The 18,829-nt window shown below is 56.3% G+C and overlaps 2 protein-coding genes across 4 annotated transcripts; both read right to left on the bottom strand.

The window, feature by feature from the left end:
* Positions 1-2,368: 2,368 nt before the first annotated feature.
* On the bottom strand, positions 2,369-9,436 carry LOC135182657 (maestro heat-like repeat-containing protein family member 7). Its single transcript, XM_064157049.1, has 19 exons — positions 8,914-9,436; positions 8,599-8,660; positions 8,320-8,442; positions 7,961-8,040; positions 7,721-7,835; positions 7,511-7,597; positions 7,117-7,221; positions 6,625-6,808; positions 6,244-6,341; positions 5,830-5,979; positions 5,549-5,703; positions 5,274-5,421; positions 4,959-5,134; positions 4,733-4,870; positions 4,448-4,562; positions 4,114-4,251; positions 3,691-3,867; positions 3,227-3,382; positions 2,369-2,752 (listed from the first exon to the last, which is right to left on the bottom strand). Exons 1-19 carry the CDS (start codon positions 9,434-9,436, stop codon positions 2,369-2,371), a joined length of 3,114 nt encoding a protein of 1,037 aa, XP_064013119.1.
* LOC135182509 (maestro heat-like repeat-containing protein family member 6) lies at positions 8,969-15,751 on the bottom strand. 3 transcript variants are annotated; one of them, XM_064156677.1, is made up of 6 exons: positions 15,645-15,751; positions 15,069-15,170; positions 14,778-14,880; positions 14,467-14,520; positions 14,060-14,264; positions 8,969-9,035 (listed from the first exon to the last, which is right to left on the bottom strand). In XM_064156677.1, exons 1-5 carry the CDS (start codon positions 15,717-15,719, stop codon positions 14,074-14,076), a joined length of 525 nt encoding a protein of 174 aa, XP_064012747.1. In that variant the 5' UTR covers positions 15,720-15,751; the 3' UTR covers positions 8,969-9,035; positions 14,060-14,073. The 3 variants fall into 3 exon arrangements, with proteins under 3 accessions (XP_064012747.1, XP_064012746.1, XP_064012745.1); XM_064156676.1 differs by lacking the exon at positions 8,969-9,035 and adding an exon at positions 13,574-13,809; XM_064156675.1 differs by lacking the exon at positions 8,969-9,035 and having other exon boundaries at positions 13,574-14,264.
* Between the last annotated feature and the right edge of the window lie 3,078 nt (positions 15,752-18,829).

Genomic DNA, 18,829 nt, shown 5'->3' with positions numbered 1-18,829 from the left:
GGGAACTGAACAGAACACCTGGTCCCCTTCTTTTCAATTTCATTGCTGCCAGCCTGTATTACCTGGCCGGAGACATGGGCACAGCCTTGCCAAAGTGACCACAGATACCTCTAGTCTGCACTTGGTGAAGCGTATGATGGCTTTTAGGGCCCTCTCGTCCCTTGGCACCGCTGAAGTGGAGCAGGATGGATCCGGCCAAAAGAAAACGGGCAGGGTTAGGGGCAGGTAAGGGAGAGAGGCAAACCCTCTCCCTAGCTTCTGGGGATGATCCCCAGCCCTGGCTCATGACTGGGGCACTGCTGTTCCCTCTGCAATACAGGGACAAGAGTGGCCTTCTCCATGCCCCCTGCAGCTGTAAGCTCAGCCATTCCAGCCTCCACCTCAGCATCACCCTTCTTGGATCAAAGATAAGCATGGTCTGAGTCAGCTGGGAGGAGAGCAGGGGGCTGCCACCTGTCCGTGTTTGTCGAAGGACTGTGGAGGCAGAACAGCAGAGATGAGGTGACAACCCTGTGTCCCCTCCAGGAGCTGCACATCGCACCCCGTGTTCCCCAGGGCTAGCAGGAAGCCAGGGGACAGGTGGCTGGGCTGGAGGCTGCTGTTCAGCAATGGGCCCCTCGGGAAACACACCCTCCCTGCAGGGACACGAGGGGTAGGGCTGCCTGCGGCCGGGGCTGCTGCGCCAGGGGTGAGGCAAAACCGGCGGAACTTCTAGGGAAACGGGGGCGGGAAGGGGGCTGGAGGAAGCCACTCGGCTCAGCTCTCCCCTACCCGCACCGCCCCAGGCTCCTGTAGAGCCACAGCTCAGTCTCTGGGGTTTCAGGAACCCATGCCAAGGGCTGTGTGGAGGGTGGGAGGTGGGAAAGGGATTCACTTCCCCATCCATCTGTGCAGCTTGAAGACAAAAGCAGCAGAGGGCAAGGAGGGAGAACTCTGCCTAGTCCCCTCTCTAGACCTCACTGATTTATTTTAGGATGGGGTGTCTTGGCTCTAGCAATTTCTCAGAGACAATATATAGCTAAGAGAACCAATACAATCATAGGATGCCCTCCCCTCTCCCCCCCGCCCTGTTGGACAAGAAAGGCAATAGATGTAGAGAGGAAAAGGCGAAGCACACCCAAATAAATAGTCTCACTTCAAGAGACTATTATTATTTAATAATAAACAGAAGGTAGAGGTAAGGTAGGGGAGATACAAAGAGGTATAGGGAAGGGGAAAACAAAACAAGATACAACATATATACACACACACACACACAACCAGACTGATAGCGACGGACGGAGGTCGAGCTTCAGGATTTGCCCAGCACGTGGAAGACAGGAGCAGCAGCAGCAAGGTGGTAGCGAACAGGCAGGCGGCTGAGACAAACAGGAAGTTTCTGTGTTTTTACAGGGGGCTAGACAGGGCGTGGGCTAACCACTATACCTGGAGTCACCTTCAGACCCTCTGCTGGGGAGGAGTCAGGATGACCTGGGGTCAAGGTCAAGACCACCCCCCCCAGGAGCGTTAACCCCTTACATGGGGGGAGAAGGGAGCAGGGGGGAGAAGGGAAGGAATTCCCCTCGAAAGCAGTGTTCAGTACTTCCAAATGGAAACTCAAGACATTACCCTTCTCTTCCTGTTTATCTTCCATCACCTGGCTGCTCAGTCATTGCTGGGCACCGAGTGTTAACCTTCTCCATGCCCTCTGCAGCTGTAAGCTCAGCGGTTGGAAACTCCTCCTCGGAGTCACTCTTCTTTGATTGAGCAGAAGCATGGTCTGAGCCAGCAGGGAGGAGACAGGGAGGCTGCCATCTGTCCGTGTTTGTCGAAGGACTGTGCAGGCAGAACAGAAGAGGTGAGGTGACAACCCTGTGTCTCTGCCAGGAACTGCATGTTGCACCCCACGATTGCCAGGGCCAGGAGGGAGCCAGGGGACAGGGCTGGAGGCTGTTGGTCAGGCATAGCCCTCTGTATAAACATACCCCCCTCCAGAGCAGGGCGCCCCCTTACCCGTAGAGAGGAGCACTTTGGCAGGGCCCTTCCTCGTCCCCACCAGCTCCACTCACCCTCTCTGACATGCTCCACATCTTCCTGCCTGTCCACTTGCTGTCCAATGAGCCCTAAGGGAACACATCGTGTCAGGGACCTAATGCCTATCAGGGGCCCTGTCGTCCATTGGGAACTCCCCCTTCAGCCCTCCTGGCCACACAGCTCCCTAGGAGGGCTGACCCCTGAGTGCAGCACCAGGGAGAGATTGCTGCCAGCCCCACCTGAGCAGGCAGAGCAGCGATGGGGAGAAAGGATGCTCCACAGGGTTTGTGGCAGAACACAGGGACGGTGGGAGAGGGAGGGAGGGATGCTGGGGGTCGTGGCTCACCGATGAACCTCACAGCCTCCAGGCGCAGAGCCACCTGTGGGTTCTGCAGGTAGCGCTGGCTCTGGTGCAGGTAGTCCTTGGTCCTGCTCCTGTTCTTTGCCAGCTGGAGACAGGAGAAGGGTGCAGAGTTGGCACCGTGCAGCCCCCCTTGTTAAGCCAGTTGCCCACCCGGCTCCCTGCCATGTGGCACTGGGGTTCAGAAGGAGCAGATTGCTCCTCAGCAACGCTGGTGCCATCCTGGTGGCAGGGACTGCCCAGGGAAGATGCCAGGCTCGTTGGGACTGTGCTTACCAAGCGCTCGCGGATCCTCCATGCCTGCTCAGTCCCAGCCAGCTGTGCCAGCCTCCTCCAGTTGAGGAAGCGGCCAGCGCTGCGGAGAGCTTCTTGGGAGGCCTGGGGAGCAGCAGAGATGCCACCACCATTAGCAGGGGCACAGGACCCAGTGCCCCCTCTCTTGGCAGAACTCAGAGCCTGTCCCGGTGCACCCAGGGAGGATGCACCGGCTGGGAAATGACGCTGCCACCGACTTCAGCACCCCAGAGGCAAATAAGGGGTGGCCACTCTGTGACCGGTAGCCTGTCAGGGCTTGAATGCTTTGGCTCTGCTGGGCTCAGGCTCCTACAAAGCCATAGCGCAGCCTCTGGGGTTTCAGGGGCAAATACCAGGAGTGCAGTGGAGGGACGTGGGAAAGGGATTCACTTCCCCATCCATCTGTGCAGCTTGAGGAGAAAAGCAGCAGAGGGCAAGGAGGGAGGACTCTGCCTGGTCCTATGGGCTCAACGAGCTCGAACTCACAGTGACAAGAGTTTGAAGGGACCAGTGGTCAGGATACCCTGCCCAAAGAATCGTTTGGGATGCACATTTCACCTTGGCCACACTCTTGCTCTCGTCATGCAGGTGAAAGAGCAGGGGCAGCAGGCTGTTCTGCACTTCATTCTTCATCTTCTTCTTTTCTTTGCCTGCCACAAGCCCCATCACATCTCGGAAGAGATGGATGGAGAGCTCCCGCACAGTGTCCGACACCTGGGGGAGGAGGGCAGAAGGATGTCAGCCCCAGTCTGGTGATCAGCAGGAGGCTGGCATGGACATAACCAAACCAGCCCCAGGCAGCCCTGCTCCAAAAGGGAGCAAGCTCCTGGTGGCCTGCCACCAGTGTCCCTGATGCCAAAGTTGGGCTGCGTCCAGGTAGGGCATTTGGAATGCAGCTGAGGGCAACAGTGGGGGCTGGGGGCTGTGGGGCAGAGTGCCCCACTGCAGAGCGTGGCAGCTGTGGTGGGAGGCACGAATGGAAGTGCCCAGTGAGGAGGGCACGAGGTTCTCCCCAGACTTACGCAGCCAAAGAGTGGCCAGAGCTTGGCAGCCAGCTCCAGGGCGGTGAGGCTCAGCGTCTTCCCCTCCAGCAGCCGCAGCATGTTGGCAAGCACGTGCAGGGCTGCGTCGCTGGTGGCGTCGTCATCATCCTGCAGCCGCTCCATGACAAGTGGCAGCAGGATGAGGGTTTTCCTTGCCTGTGTGAGACATGCCACCTCCTTTAGTAGAGCAACGACCCATGGCAGGGGCACAGACCCTCTCCACGAAGTGCTTGGCAGACAGCGCAGGTTATGCAGGGCAAGGTTCTGGCAGACCAGGCTCACCAGCATGGCCAAGCAAGGAGAAGGGCACAAAGGAGGAGGATGAACAGGGCTGGCTCCTTGCTAGCACTGCAGCTGCCGCTGCTCCACTCTGGGCTACAGTCCTGCCTTCCGCCTACTCACCGTGTCAGGCCTCTCGGTGAGCCTGAGGATAGCCCTGAGCACCAGGCTGGGCATCCCCAGGCACTGGCTCCGCAGATACATGTCCAAGATCCCGAGGGCACGGTCCACCTCGTCCTCAGAGTCAGAGCGCTCCAGTATCTGAAACACACAGAGTGAGAGCTGCGGCAAGGTGCTCTGCTGGGTGCAACCATCAGCTCGGGGCAAGGACGCCACGGACAAGACCAAGTCCAGATTGAGATGGCAGAGACTTCACAGAGCCCTCATACCCCACAGCACTGGGCGTGAGAGAGCTGGGTGTCATATGGAGCTTGGAGACATGCCCCATCAGGCTCACCTCAATGAAGAAGACCATGGCAGTCATCTCCCAGGTGGGGTCCTCCACACTGAGGAGCTCTGCCAGATGGCAGAAGAAGGAGGAGCGCAGGAACCTTGGCATTACCATCATCTCCCTGGCAGGGGAAAGGAGCTTGGGTCAGGCCTCCATCTTGGGATGTGCACCAGTCTGGACATCTCCAGGCTGCAGCACCTCTCCAAACAAAGGAGACTGCCCTTCCATCAGCACCATGAGAGGGTGGGGGTGGTATGGGCTGCCTGGTTCTGAAGGAGTGGGGACTCTGACCTGGCCACAGTGCGCACTCCTGCGAGGTGGGTAGGGGCACTGAGCAGGGCATCCCAGCCACCTTGTGCCTCGATGGCAAACACCTGGCTCCGAAAGCCCATTCTGCAGAGCAGCACTCTCATGGACTGCACTGCAGCCCTACACAAGGACAAATACTTAGCTCCCACCTGGCCCCCTGGCTTGGCTCTGGGTGGCTGTCAGAGCTGACAGGACAGGGATGGAGTACCTGACAGGAGAGAGATGCTGATGTTGCTTCCCCCACCACATCAGCACCTCATCAGGCCTCAGCTCCGTGGTGAATGTCACTTGGAAAAGCAGTGCCAGGAACAGCTGAGGGAAAATTGCATGCACCTCCTCCTGGCAGATGGGCTGCAGACCTGCCTCAGATGCAAACATGATGGCCTGCAGAAGACACCCAGACAATAAGATATTGCTGCAGCCGTGCGGAGACCAGGGCCTGGGTCGTCAGGAAGGGGGTGCAGGGGCACTGCACAGCTGAGAGCAGGCCTGGAGGTGAGCGAGGCCTCATCCAGCAACTCACAGACAGGCACTGGAGGCGTGGGTTGTCCACACGGGAGGGGGAGGTCTTGCGCTGCGAGAGGTCTGTCAGCACTCTGACCAGCTCCTGCAGCGCCTTCCTTGCAGTCTGGGGCTTGGAGACCACTGTATTCCACATTGTCCGGGCAGCACTGAAGGGACAAAGGGCTCTGTCAGCAGGGACACTGTGAATAGTGGCCAGGCTGAAGTCCCTCAGGAGGGTCTTAGGGCTCCCTCTGCCAGGGTGAGATGAGCCCCAGAGGCTGTTGAGTCCCATACCTGATGTTTATTGGTGAGTAGTCCAACAGAGTGTCCACCACCACCCTGGGCTGTTTGTCCATCAGCAGCAGCAGGGCTCTGTGCACGCTCTTAAGAGCTACCTCTGCTCTGATGAAGGGTAGGTTTTCAAAGATGACACCCACAATACTCTTCACCTGGAAGGGGGAGACACAGGTGGGAGTGGATAATTCAGCAGGGTGACCATGCCTGTTCCCACAGCTCCTACTGGGAGCTGCTTCTGTTGCCACTGGAACCAGCCATGCCACCCATGGGCTACTCACCATTCTTGGTAGCAATGCAGAATCCCCTGCAAAGATGTCTACCATCTGGGCAGCCACACTGATGTTGTATCTGCTTGTGGGGCCCATGGCCTTGATGGCCGTGACCATGATCTCTGCCTGGTCAGAGGGCTGAAGGTATCTTGTGAACATCTGTGGAACAGAGGACAGATTTGTCACCTACAGCCTGTCTCACAGAGTACCTCAGCTGTGCAGTGAGAGGGGGACACAGAGCCTTGCTGTGCTGGGAAGGAGACCAATGGCAGGCCTTAGGGTCCTGAGGGAAACTGGAGCTCACTGGGGACCATTGCCCAGCCCCTTGCTGAGGGGCAGCAAGAGCCCAGTTCCTGCCCACATGCTGGGTGTCCCTTCAGCCACACGCTGATGCCCTGGCCAGAAGCCACAGGCACTTCTTACCCAGCAGAGTCCGATGGCATGTTTCTCCCTTGGGAAAATCCAGGGCTGCATCTCTGAGCCGGGCTGCAGCTGCTCACTGTTCTGCCTCTCTGACTTATCTGGGAAGGAGAAGAACTGGGGTGCTCAGAAAGGGGGTGCAGCCTGGGAGATGCAGTCAGAGTGTTGGACTGAAAAGGCACTGGCAAAGCTAGAGAACACCCAGACAGGTCTGGCAAGCAGATACACAGGGAGGGCCCAGGGCTGCTGTGGGCAGGGGTGGGGGCCAATGCCTGCTCACGCTGCCAATGGACAGGCTGCATCAGGCTTCCTCCCCCTCCCCAAGGGAAGGGGGCTCTGGCTGCCCATGTCTGGGGTGACCCTGCCTGCCACAGCTTCTCTTACTTCTCTGCTGCAGGACAAGGACATGCAGTTGATAGAGAGCTTCTGCAGCCTCGCAGGAGGTCTCCTCGTCCTTGCAGGTGCAGGAGAGGGTGAGCTGCCCCACCAGCTTCCCCAGCAGCAAAAAGTGGTGGCTCTCAGCGCACTCATGCATGTAGATTTTCCCTTGAGCAAAGCAGGGGCAGATCTGTGGGAAGAGAAACAGGATGGGCAGAATGGGAGCATGGGCAGAAGGAGAGTCCCAGCTGGTCCCAGAGCAGCTGGGCTGCAGTGCAGAGCAGGGTAGGGCTGCCAGTGCCAGGCTCCTGCCTGTGCCTGGAGCATCCCTATGCTGCCCTGCCATGCCCCAGGAGAGAGCATAAACAGGATGGTGACAGGGGGAACACCCCAGCTCCCAACCTGCCGCTGACTGGGTGCCCAGCTTCCCTGGAACATGGTGAAGCTCAGGGGCACAGGCATAGGGCACGAGGGATGCCCAGACCAGGAGCTCAGTACCTCTAGCAGGGAGTAGGTGGTGATGAAGTGGAGCAACCTGGCAATCCGTGCTACAGCTCTCTTCTGCACCTCTGCCAGCTGGGAAAAGGTGTAGGGGAGCAGCACCTGGAAAGAGAAAAGCTTCTGGTGTGCCAGGAAGGTGGCATGGCACAGCATGGCTCAGCCCAACTTGCTGTAGGGCAGTGCCTGGCATATGACATGTGTCCTTCTTGCTCTTTACAGCAACCGGCTGCATCAGGCAGGTCATCACATCCTGCTCTCTGGGGTGGGGGCTCTGACATATGGCCTGTGGCCCCCTGCCCCCACCCTTGCACCAAGTGCATGTGGGAGGGGGGGAACCACACTACTCAAGCCAGTAGTCGCTGCCTGTGGGGACGCTGTGCCAAGGCCAGACCTTCAAGATGCTCTGCAGCTCCACAACGCCACGGGTGCCAGCGCTGTGCACCAGTGTCACCAACATGCTGTCCAACGCGGCCAGGGTCTGCAAGGAGTAAAAAGTCTTGGGGACAGCCCTGGAAGGCTGTGAGGGTTTGCCATGTACCTGTGGTGCCAAGAAAGGGTCTCTGGGGCAGGGGACGTCCCAGTGTTTCCCCCTATGTCACACCTTGGAGTAGAGGGAAGCCTCAGAACCCTGGCTGTCCCGTGGAGGCAGCCTGAAGACACTCTTGATGCAAGCTTGCACAACGGCGTCCTTGTCATGCTGAAGCAGCCTGGCTCTACTGCAGGGACACAGAGGTGCTCTTTAGACTCAGCAAGGAGGGGACAGACACCAGCTGAGAGACCTGGGAGTGCTGTCAGGACTGCCTGGCACTGTGGGGAGGACAGGCTGGGGTCTGGCACATACCTCATGCTTGCGACGGCCAGCATGACTTGCTGCCGCACAGTGGTGTCCAGGCAGTCATCGGGCTCCTCTTGCAACATCACCTGGGAAGCACAGCAAGATGGGAAAGGTTGGACCAGGGCAGTGTCCTTCACCCAGCAACCGCTTGCAAGGCTGACAGAGCTTCCATCGTGCTCCCAGTGGTGCCAGACCGCATGGCAGGAAGGGCTGTGCCAACCAGAGAGCCACAGGCTGGCCATGGGATCTGCACATAGCATTGGGTCCAAGCCCATCTCCAGCAGGGCCACCCAGATGTTGCTGGAGCAGCTCTCATCCAAACTCCCCTGCCTGCTTGAGGCCTCTTCCCTTTGCAGGACTCCCACCTGAATGGCTGTCATCACCTCCTCCTGGAAGTAGCGGAACACTCCCCACATGGTGGAGCCCACAGTGGTGATGGTGCAGAAGGTGCAGAGAGTGGCCAGAAAGAGGAGCTTCTGGCCCACTTGCTGCCAGCCGGTGAAGGACAGAAAGACAGGCAGTGTCAGTTGGGAGAGACAGCTGCTGGGGTGCCCAGCACAGCCCTGGCACCTTTAATCTTGGGACAGGGGCAGTAAGACTGGCCGGAGACATGGGCACAGCCTTGCCAAAGTGACCACAGATACCTCTAGTCTGCACTTGGTGAAGCGTATGATGGCTTTTAGGGCCCTCTCGTCCCTTGGCACCGCTGAAGTGGAGCAGGAAGGATCCGGCCAAAAGAAAACAGGCAGGGTTAGGGGCAGGTAAGGGAGAGAGGCAAACCCTCTCCCTAGCTTCTGGGGATGATCCCCAGCCCTGGCTCATGACTGGGGCACTGCTGTTCCCTCTGCACTACGGGGACGAGAGCAGCATAGGAAGGGGATCTTGGTGTGCCTGGGTAAGGGACACACTGGCACCAGGGCAGGATGGGCAGCCTCTGGCTACAGCACTCACACACTCACCTGCCTGCAGAGGTTCAACTTCGCACACCTTGCTGGGCTCTGCCACAGAGCTGGGAGTCAGGGTGGCTTCACCCTTCTCTTCCCAGGCCTGCCGTGGGGTGCCAGGGGGTCTCTCTGCCATCCTGAGCGAGACAGAGGAAGCGAGGGAAGGAGAAAGGCAGACTCTAAGAAAAGTGGTGAGGGTGAGGGGTCCCACACCAGGCAGGGCTGTGCTGCCAGGGGCAGCAAGCCGAGGTGTCTCTCTCAGGAGACTTGTCACTACTCCTCTATCCCAACACTGCACAGGCAGGGTTGGGTGACGCAGAAGGCCAAAAGGGCTCCTCTTCCTCAGAAGCTGTTGGCAACACAAGGATGCCAACTGCAGCCACAGGAACCAACGACCAAGTCTGCTGACTCCTCTGCTCACAGTGAACTCTTGAGGCTCATCGCCTGGATACGACTGTGATGCAACCAGTGATGGGTCGATGACAGCACAATGGTGGCTCCTTTGGTGTGTCCCCGGAGCCCATCCTCGGCTGCGCATGGACAGCAGCTGTCTGGGAGGGACAGGCACAGGAAGGTCTGTCCTGGTGATGCTCTAAATAGTTAAAACCTGCTTTTGTGTTGAGACTTTGTTTTGTGTGTTCAGACTCTTTGGCACTTGGGGAGGTGTGGAACCACAGCGAGAACACCCTTTGGGCCAGTCTCTGCAAGGCAACAGACTCACTTCCCCAGGGAGCAGCAGCCAAAGACTGTAGCCATGCGTGCCCAGACCATCTGGGAGGGGTTGCTGACTGCCAGCAGGTGATGTCCCTTTTAGAGACTGCTCAAAGGCCGGAGCTCCAGAGGGTTTAGTTTGACAGTGTGACCTCTTGGCTTTGCTCTTACAACTTCTGACTTCTCTGACTGTGAGCATTTGCAGGGCTGGAGGGGATGGGTGGCAAGGGCAGGAGGCAGAGCTGCCTTTTGTGCTGGGCGTGCAAAGGGGACGATGCTGCTGGAGACAGAGCATCTGTGCCATTGTAACACCAGGGCTTGGCCACGTTACCCTGAGGCAGTCCGGCTGAAGGGACAATCCCTGCCATCTCCTGAGGGCACAGAATGTGTTACCTGGGGTAGGTGGTGAGAACAAGGGGCATGGAAGCTGTAAGGAGGAAGTGGAGGTGGTGGCTGGCATTGAGCCTGGGAAAGGAAGGGTCCTTCCCCAAAGATTCCCTTCTCTGTACATCTTCTTTGCTTCTCCATGGCCAAATCTGTAGAGGAAAAGGCCCTTTCATGGGCTCACCATCTAGAGGTTCCCCCCTTCTACAGCCAGTGGCAAGAGCAAACCAGCAAGAAGCAGTGCTCCTCAAGTGTCCATGCTGGGACTAGTACAAGTCCATATCTTGACAGGCTGGATTCACAGCTTGCATCCAGTTGGAAGGGACCTTCAGAGGTCATCTTGTCCAGCTCCCCTGCAGTGAGCAGGGAGACCCTCAACTAAATCAGGCTGCTGGTGTAACATCAAGTCTGACCTTGAATGTCCCCAAGAATGGAGCCGCAGTCACGTCCCTAGGCAACATGTTTCAGTGTTTTCCCACTCTCTTTGTAAAGAACTTCCTTCTTAATGGCCAACCTAGATCTGCCTTGCTGCAGCTTAAAACCATTGCCCCTCATCCTATCACCACTCTGGCTGCCCATGTCTGGGGTGACCCTGCCTGCCACAGCTTCTCTTACTTCTCTGCTGCAGGACAAGGACATGCAGTTGATAGAGAGCTTCTGCAGCCTCGCAGGAGGTCTCCTCGTCCTTGCAGGCGTAGGAGAGGGTGAGCTGCCCCACCAGCTTCCCCAGCAGCAAAAAGTGGTGGCTCTCAGCGCACTCATGCATGTAGATTTTCCCTTGAGCAAAGCAGGGGCTGCCACCACCGTCCCTGACACGGCAGGAAGGACAAACTGCAGCGAGCCAATGTGGTGGGTTTAGGACGTAGCTTCGGGCAACAATGGGGCCTGGGTGCTGTGGGAGAGAGCAACCCCCTGCAGAGCACAAATAGAAGAGCCTAAGGAGGGCACAATGCCCTCTCCAGACTTATGTTGCCAAAGAGTGGCCAGAGCTTGTCAGCCAGCTCCAGGGTGGTGAGGCGGTGAGGTCTGGTCGGGCCTGAGCAGGGCAGGCACAAGGGCTTGAAATTAAAGAGTACACTAGATTGGATGTGAGGAGGAAGTTCTTTACCATGAGGGGGGTGGAACTCTGCAACGGGTTGTCCTGGGAGGTAGCTGAGGCCCTATTCCTGGACATAAACAAGGTCAGGCTCAACAAGGCTCTGAGCAACCTTCCCTACTGGAGGATGTCGCATCTAAATATTTGAATATGCATAATCTTCCCTACTTGCAGTTACTGCAAAAGTGTTTAGTGCACCTAAACATTGGAATTTGCTTATTCCACCTGTTTCCCTCCTACTCTGCACACAGTCCCACAGAAGCTGCTTATCAGAAGGCTCAAGGACAAATTCCTCTGAGCTTCTTCACACACAGAGCGCTGAGGTTTACTGCAGTTCCAATACTCAGACCTCACATCCAAGGCTTGATTGAACAAGCTCCTAGGGGCTCGTGCCCCCCATTTTTCAGCCAGTTGCCAACACATTTACTAAGCCATATTACAGAGTCATTCACTCTAGGACAAAGGGAATATAAGATGGGCATGAACTGGATCCAAAATGCAGAGCACTATTCCATACGCAGGATAATAAAGAGCCAAGCCTGAAACACTTCTGGAATTTCCCCTCTTAAGAAGGGTTCAAACATTTCCTTTCCTACAACATTAGTTTTCAGAACTCAGCGTACTCCAATTCCTTGACTTTCTTAATATCAGCAAAACAGCATCCAGTTCATAGAATCAACCAGGTTGGAAGAGACTTCCAAGATCATCCAGTCCAACCTATCACCCAGTCAACTGGACCGTGGCTCTAAATGCCTCACATCCAGTCTTTTCTTGAACACCCCCAGGGATGGTGACTCCACCACCTCCATGAATTTGATTTCAGACTAGAGTTTATCCCAGGAATTTCTTTTGCATTAGCAACATGGGGTCTTTCCTAGAGGAAAAAAACATATTACATGTGTGTACATGCATGCATGCACAAAGAAACCAGACCAAGAATGTTTGTGTGTGTGTGTCTCCAAGAAATCAATATTTATGTATTAGCTCAGTAAATTCTCCCTAGTATATATTAAAAAGTTCAGAGACCATTCTCAAAATACTTCTCTTGACTAAGCTGTTCTGCTCACAATGCCACAGTGCCAGAAACCATGTAAAACAGGTGCAGATTAGCGTTCCCTACAGAGAGTAGGTTTCATGTACACGTGGTTCAGTCCTGTCCAACAGAAATTATGATAGTGAAAGAACAAGAAAAAGATTGACTCTTTAGAAGATCAGTTTTCCAGCAGAAGGCTCCCTAGGCAGAAACAGAGCACTGAAAGAGGATGATGGCAGTTTAGTATGTACCTGAACTACTTTTATTAGCCGCAGTAAACAAAAAGGAAGATATATACTAGATTCAGAAGCTTTTTAAAAGAATGCATTTCAATGATGCTAAAACCTAAAAGAACTTCAGAAGGTCAAGTTTCTATATTCTTGTTCTCTCCCAAGTGCATGCTTTCAAGTGACTCACTCTAAAGCAAAGTCCCTGTTCTCAAGTTTGGTTTTTTTCCTTTTCAGAAAGCACAGTAAGAGCTTGTTCTAAATAGTAAAACATATGACCTCTGCACAGTTGATAAAAATTCCAGCTCAAGGCATGCTTGAAGATTCTTTTTTCATTCAATAAGCAGAATAGTTTTAGTCAGTCTCTTCTGTTTCCAAAGGTCTTCCAATTTTTTGTGAATACAGCCCAGTATTGCTTCTTCCAGGCAGGCAGAGAAATAAGCCTCCACATATGACATTACAAGGTAGGAGGTTGTAGCCAGGTGGGGGTTGGTCTCTTCTCCCAGGCAACCAGCAATAGAACAAGGGGACACAGTCTCAAGTTGTGCCACAGGAAGTACAGGCTGGGTGTTAGGAGGAAGTTCTTGGCAGAGAGAGTGATTGGCATTGGAATGGGCTGCCCAGGGAGGTGGTGGAGTCACCATCCCTGGAAGTGTTCAAGAAAAGACTGGATGAGGCACTTGGTGCCATAGTCTAGATGACTGGCTAGGGCTGGGTGCTAGGTTGGACTGGATGATCCTGGAGATCTCTTCCAACCTGGTTAATTCTATGTCCCTGCTCACTGCTGGCTACTTGGACTAGATGACCTTTGGAGGCCCCTTCCAACCCAAACCATTCAATGATTCTGTGACAAGAGGAAATGGCCTCAAGCAGCACCAGGGGAGGTTTCAATTGGACATTAGTATAAACCTCTTCACTGAAACATTTCCCAAGCACTGCAACAGGCTCTCCTGGAAGGTTCCTGAGTACCCATTCTTAGAGGGATTTAACAAATGCTGCAATATGGTGCTAAGGTTTAGCTGCAGACTTGGTTAGACTCCAGGATCCTGAAGGGCTTCTAAAACTGATTTATTTTAGGATGGGGTGTCTTGGCTCTAGCAATTTCTCAGAGACAATATATAGCTAAGAGAACCAATACAATCATAGGATGCCCTCCCCTCTCCCTCCCCCCGTTGGACAAGAAAGGCAATAGATGTAGAGAGGAAAAGGCGAAGCACACCCAAATAAATAGTCTCACTTCAAGAGACTATTATTATTTAATAATAAACAGAAGGTAGAGGTAAGGTAGGGGAGATACAAAGAGGTATAGGGAAGGGGAAAACAAAGCAAGATACAACATATATACACACACACACACACAACCAGACTGATAGCGACGGACGGAGGTCGAGCTTCAGGATTTGCCCAGCACGTGGAAGACAGGAGCAGCAGCAGCAAGGTGGTAGCGAACAGGCAGGCGGCTGAGACAAACAGGAAGTTTCTGTGTTTTTACAGGGGGCTAGACAGGGCGTGGGCTAACCACTATACCTGGAGTCACCTTCAGACCCTCTGCTGGGGAGGAGCCAGGATGACCTGGGGTCAAGGTCAAGACCACCCCCCCCAGGAGCGTTAACCCCTTACATGGGGGGAGAAGGGAGCAGGGGGGAGAAGGGAAGGAATTCCCCTCGAAAGCAGTGTTCAGTACTTCCAAATGGAAACTCAAGACATTACCCTTCTCTTCCTGTTTATCTTCCATCACCTGGCTGCTCAGTCATTGCTGGGCACCGAGTGTTAACCTTCTCCATGCCCTCTGCAGCTGTAAGCTCAGCTGTTGGAAACTCCACCTCGGTGCCACTTCTTTGATTGAGCAGAAGCATGGTCTGAGCCAGCAGGGAGGAGACAGGGAGGCTGCCATCTGTCCGTGTTTGTCGAAGGACTGTGCAGGCAGAACAGAAGAGGTGAGGTGACAACCCTGTGTCTCTGCCAGGGCCAGGAGGGAGCCGGGGACAGGGCTGGAGGCTGTTGGTCAGGCATAGCCCTCTGTATAAACATACCCTCCTCCAGAGCAGGGCGCCCCCTTACCCGTAGAGAGGAGCACTTTGGCAGGGCCCTTCTTCGTCCCCACCAGCTCCACTCACCCTCTCTGACATGCTCCACATCTTCCTGCCTGTCCACTTGCCGTCCAATGAGCCCTAAGGGAACACATCGTGTCAGGGACCTAATGCCTGTCAGGGGCCCTGTCGTCCATTGGGAACTCCCCCTTCAGCCCTCCTGGCCACACAGCTCCCTAGGAGGGCTGACCCCTGAGTGCAGCACCAGGGAGAGATTGCTGCCAGCCCCACCTGAGCAGGCAGAGCAGCGATGGGGAGAAAGGATGCTCCACAGGGTTTGTGGCAGAACACAGGGACGGTGGGAGAGGGAGGGAGGGATGCTGGGGGTCGTGGCTCACCGATGAACCTCACAGCCTCCAGGCGCAGAGCCACCTGTGGGTTCTGCAGGTAGCGCTGGCTCTGGTGCAGGTAGTCCTTGGTCCTGCTCCTGTTCTTTGCCAGCTGGAGACAGGAGAAGGGTGCAGAGTTGGCACCGTGCAGCCCCCCTTGTTAAGCCAGTTGCCCACCCGGCTCCCTGCCATGTGGCACTGGGGTTCAGAAGGAGCAGATTGCTCCTCAGCAACGCTGGTGCCATCCTGGTGGCAGGGACTGCCCAGGGAAGATGCCAGGCTCGTTGGGACTGTGCTTACCAAGCGCTCGCGGATCCTCCATGCCTGCTCAGTCCCAGCCAGCTGTGCCAGCCTCCTCCAGTTGAGGAAGCGGCCAGCGCTGCGGAGAGCTTCTTGGGAGGCCTGGGGAGCAGCAGAGATGCCACCACCATTAGCAGGGGCACAGGACCCAGTGCCCCCTCTCTTGGCAGAACTCAGAGCCTGTCCCGGTGCACCCAGGGAGGATGCACCAGCTGGGAAATGACGCTGCCACCGACTTCAGCACCCCAGAGGCAAATAAGGGGTGGCCACTCTGTGACCGGTAGCCTGTCAGGGCTTGAATGCTTTGGCTCTGCTGGGCTCAGGCTCCTACAAAGCCATAGCGCAGCCTCTGGGGTTTCAGGGGCAAATACCAGGAGTGCAGTGGAGGGACGTGGGAAAGGGATTCACTTCCCCATCCATCTGTGCAGCTTGAGGAGAAAAGCAGCAGAGGGCAAGGAGGGAGGACTCTGCCTGGTCCTATGGGCTCAACGAGCTCGAACTCACAGTGACAAGAGTTTGAAGGGACCAGTGGTCAGGATACCCTGCCCAAAGAATCGTTTGGGATGCACATTTCACCTTGGCCACACTCTTGCTCTCATCATGCAGGTGAAAGAGCAGGGGCAGCAGGCTGTTCTGCACTTCATTCTTCATCTTCTTCTTTTCTTTGCCTGCCACAAGCCCCATCACATCTCGGAAGAGATGGATAGAGAGCTCCCGCACAGTGTCCGACACCTGGGGGAGGAGGGCAGAAGGATGTCAGCCCCAGTCTGGTGATCAGCAGGAGGCTGGCATGGACATAACCAAACCAGCCCCAGGCAGCCCTGCTCCAAAAGGGAGCAAGCTCCTGGTGGCCTGCCACCAGTGTCCCTGATGCCAAAGTTGGGCTGCGTCCAGGTAGGGCATTTGGAATGCAGCTGAGGGCAACAGTGGGGGCTGGGGGCTGTGGGGCAGAGTGCCCCACTGCAGAGCGTGGCAGCTGTGGTGGGAGGCACGAATGGAAGTGCCCAGTGAGGAGGGCACGAGGTTCTCCCCAGACTTACGCAGCCAAAGAGTGGCCAGAGCTTGGCAGCCAGCTCCAGGGCGGTGAGGCTCAGCGTCTTCCCCTCCAGCAGCCGCAGCATGTTGGCAAGCACGTGCAGGGCTGCGTCGCTGGTGGCGTCGTCATCATCCTGCAGCCGCTCCATGACAAGTGGCAGCAGGATGAGGGTTTTCCTTGCCTGTGTGAGACATGCCACCTCCTTTAGTAGAGCAACGACCCATGGCAGGGGCACAGACCCTCTCCACGAAGTGCTTGGCAGACAGCGCAGGTTATGCAGGGCAAGGTTCTGGCAGACCAGGCTCACCAGCATGGCCAAGCAAGGAGAAGGGCACAAAGGAGGAGGATGAACAGGGCTGGCTCCTTGCTAGCACTGCAGCTGCCGCTGCTCCACTCTGGGCTACAGTCCTGCCTTCCGCCTACTCACCGTGTCAGGCCTCTCGGTGAGCCTGAGGATAGCCCTGAGCACCAGGCTGGGCATCCCCAGGCACTGGCTCCGCAGATACATGTCCAAGATCCCGAGGGCACGGTCCACCTCGTCCTCAGAGTCAGAGCGCTCCAGTATCTGAAACACACAGAGTGGGAGCTGCGGCAAGGTGCTCTGCTGGGTGCAACCATCAGCTCGGGGCAAGGACGCCACGGACAAGACCAAGTCCAGATTGAGATGGCAGAGACTTCACAGAGCCCTCATACCCCACAGCACTGGGCGTGAGAGAGCTGGGTGTCATATGGAGCTTGGAGACATGCCCCATCAGGCTCACCTCAATGAAGAAGACCATGGCAGTCATCTCCCAGGTGGGGTCCTCCACACTGAGGAGCTCTGCCAGATGGCAGAAGAAGGAGGAGCGCAGGAACCTTGGCATTACCATCATCTCCCTGGCAGGGGAAAGGAGCTTGGGTCAGGCCTCCATCTTGGGATGTGCACCAGTCTGGACATCTCCAGGCTGCAGCACCTCTCCAAACAATGGAGACTGCCCTTCCATCAGCACCATGAGAGGGTGGGGGTGGTATGGGCTGCCTGGTTCTGAAGGAGTGGGGACTCTGACCTGGCCACAGTGCGCACTCCTGCGAGGTGGGTAGGGGCACTGAGCAGGGCATCCCAGCCACCTTGTGCCTCGATGGCAAACACCTGGCTCCGAAAGCCCATTCTGCAGAGCAGCACTCTCATGGACTGCACTGCAGCCCTACACAAGGACAAATACTTAGCTCCCACCTGGCCCCCTGGCTTGGCTCTGGGTGGCTGTCAGAGCTGACAGGACAGGGATGGAGTACCTGACAGGAGAGAGATGCTGATGTTGCTTCCCCCACCACATCAGCACCTCATCAGGCCTCAGCTCCGTGGTGAATGTCACTTGGAAAAGCAGTGCCAGGAACAGCTGAGGGAAAATTGCATGCACCTCCTCCTGGCAGATGGGCTGCAGACCTGCCTCAGATGCAAACATGATGGCCTGCAGAAGACACCCAGACAATAAGATATTGCTGCAGCCGTGCGGAGACCAGGGCCTGGGTCGTCAGGAAGGGGGTGCAGGGGCACTGCACAGCTGAGAGCAGGCCTGGAGGTGAGCGAGGCCTCATCCAGCAACTCACAGACAGGCACTGGAGGCGTGGGTTGTCCACACGGGAGGGGGAGGTCTTGTGCTGCGAGAGGTCTGTCAGCACTCTGACCAGCTCCTGCAGCGCCTTCCTTGCAGTCTGGGGCTTGGAGACCACTGTATTCCACATTGTCCGGGCAGCACTGAAGGGACAAAGGGCTCTGTCAGCAGGGACACTGTGAATAGTGGCCAGGCTGAAGTCCCTCAGGAGGGTCTTAGGGCTCCCTCTGCCAGGGTGAGATGAGCCCCAGAGGCTGTTGAGTCCCATACCTGATGTTTATTGGTGAGTAGTCCAACAGAGTGTCCACCACCACCCTGGGCTGTTTGTCCATCAGCAGCAGCAGGGCTCTGTGCACGCTCTTAAGAGCTACCTCTGCTCTGATGAAGGGTAGGTTTTCAAAGATGACACCCACAATACTCTTCACCTGGAAGGGGGAGACACAGGTGGGAGTGGATAATTCAGCAGGGTGACCATGCCTGTTCCCACAGCTCCTACTGGGAGCTGCTTCTGTTGCCACTGGAACCAGCCATGCCACCCATGGGCTACTCACCATTCTTGGTAGCAATGCAGAATCCCCTGCAAAGATGTCTACCATCTGGGCAGCCACACTGATGTTGTATCTGCTTGTGGGGCCCATGGCCTTGATGGCCGTGACCATGATCTCTGCCTGGTCAGAGGGCTGAAGGTATCTTGTGAACATCTGTGGAACAGAGGACAGATTTGTCACCTACAGCCTGTCTCACAGAGTACCTCAGCTGTGCAGTGAGAGGGGGACACGGAGCCTTGCTGTGCTGGGAAGGAGACCAATGGCAGGCCTTAGGGTCCTGAGGGAAACTGGAGCTCACTGGGGACCATTGCCCAGCCCCTTGCTGAGGGGCAGCAAGAGCCCAGTTCCTGCCCACATGCTGGGTGTCCCTTCAGCCACACGCTGATGCCCTGGCCAGAAGCCACAGGCACTTCTTACCCAGCAGAGTCCGATGGCATGTTTCTCCCTTGGGAAAATCCAGGGCTGCATCTCTGAGCCGGGCTGCAGCTGCTCACTGTTCTGCCTCTCTGACTTATCTGGGAAGGAGAAGAACTGGGGTGCTCAGAAAGGGGGTGCAGCCTGGGAGATGCAGTCAGAGTGTTGGAC

This window comes from Pogoniulus pusillus, chromosome 16 (assembly GCF_015220805.1).
Source record: "Pogoniulus pusillus isolate bPogPus1 chromosome 16, bPogPus1.pri, whole genome shotgun sequence".
NCBI lineage: Eukaryota > Metazoa > Chordata > Aves > Piciformes > Lybiidae > Pogoniulus > Pogoniulus pusillus.
This window is presented reverse-complemented; position numbering and strand designations above follow the sequence as displayed.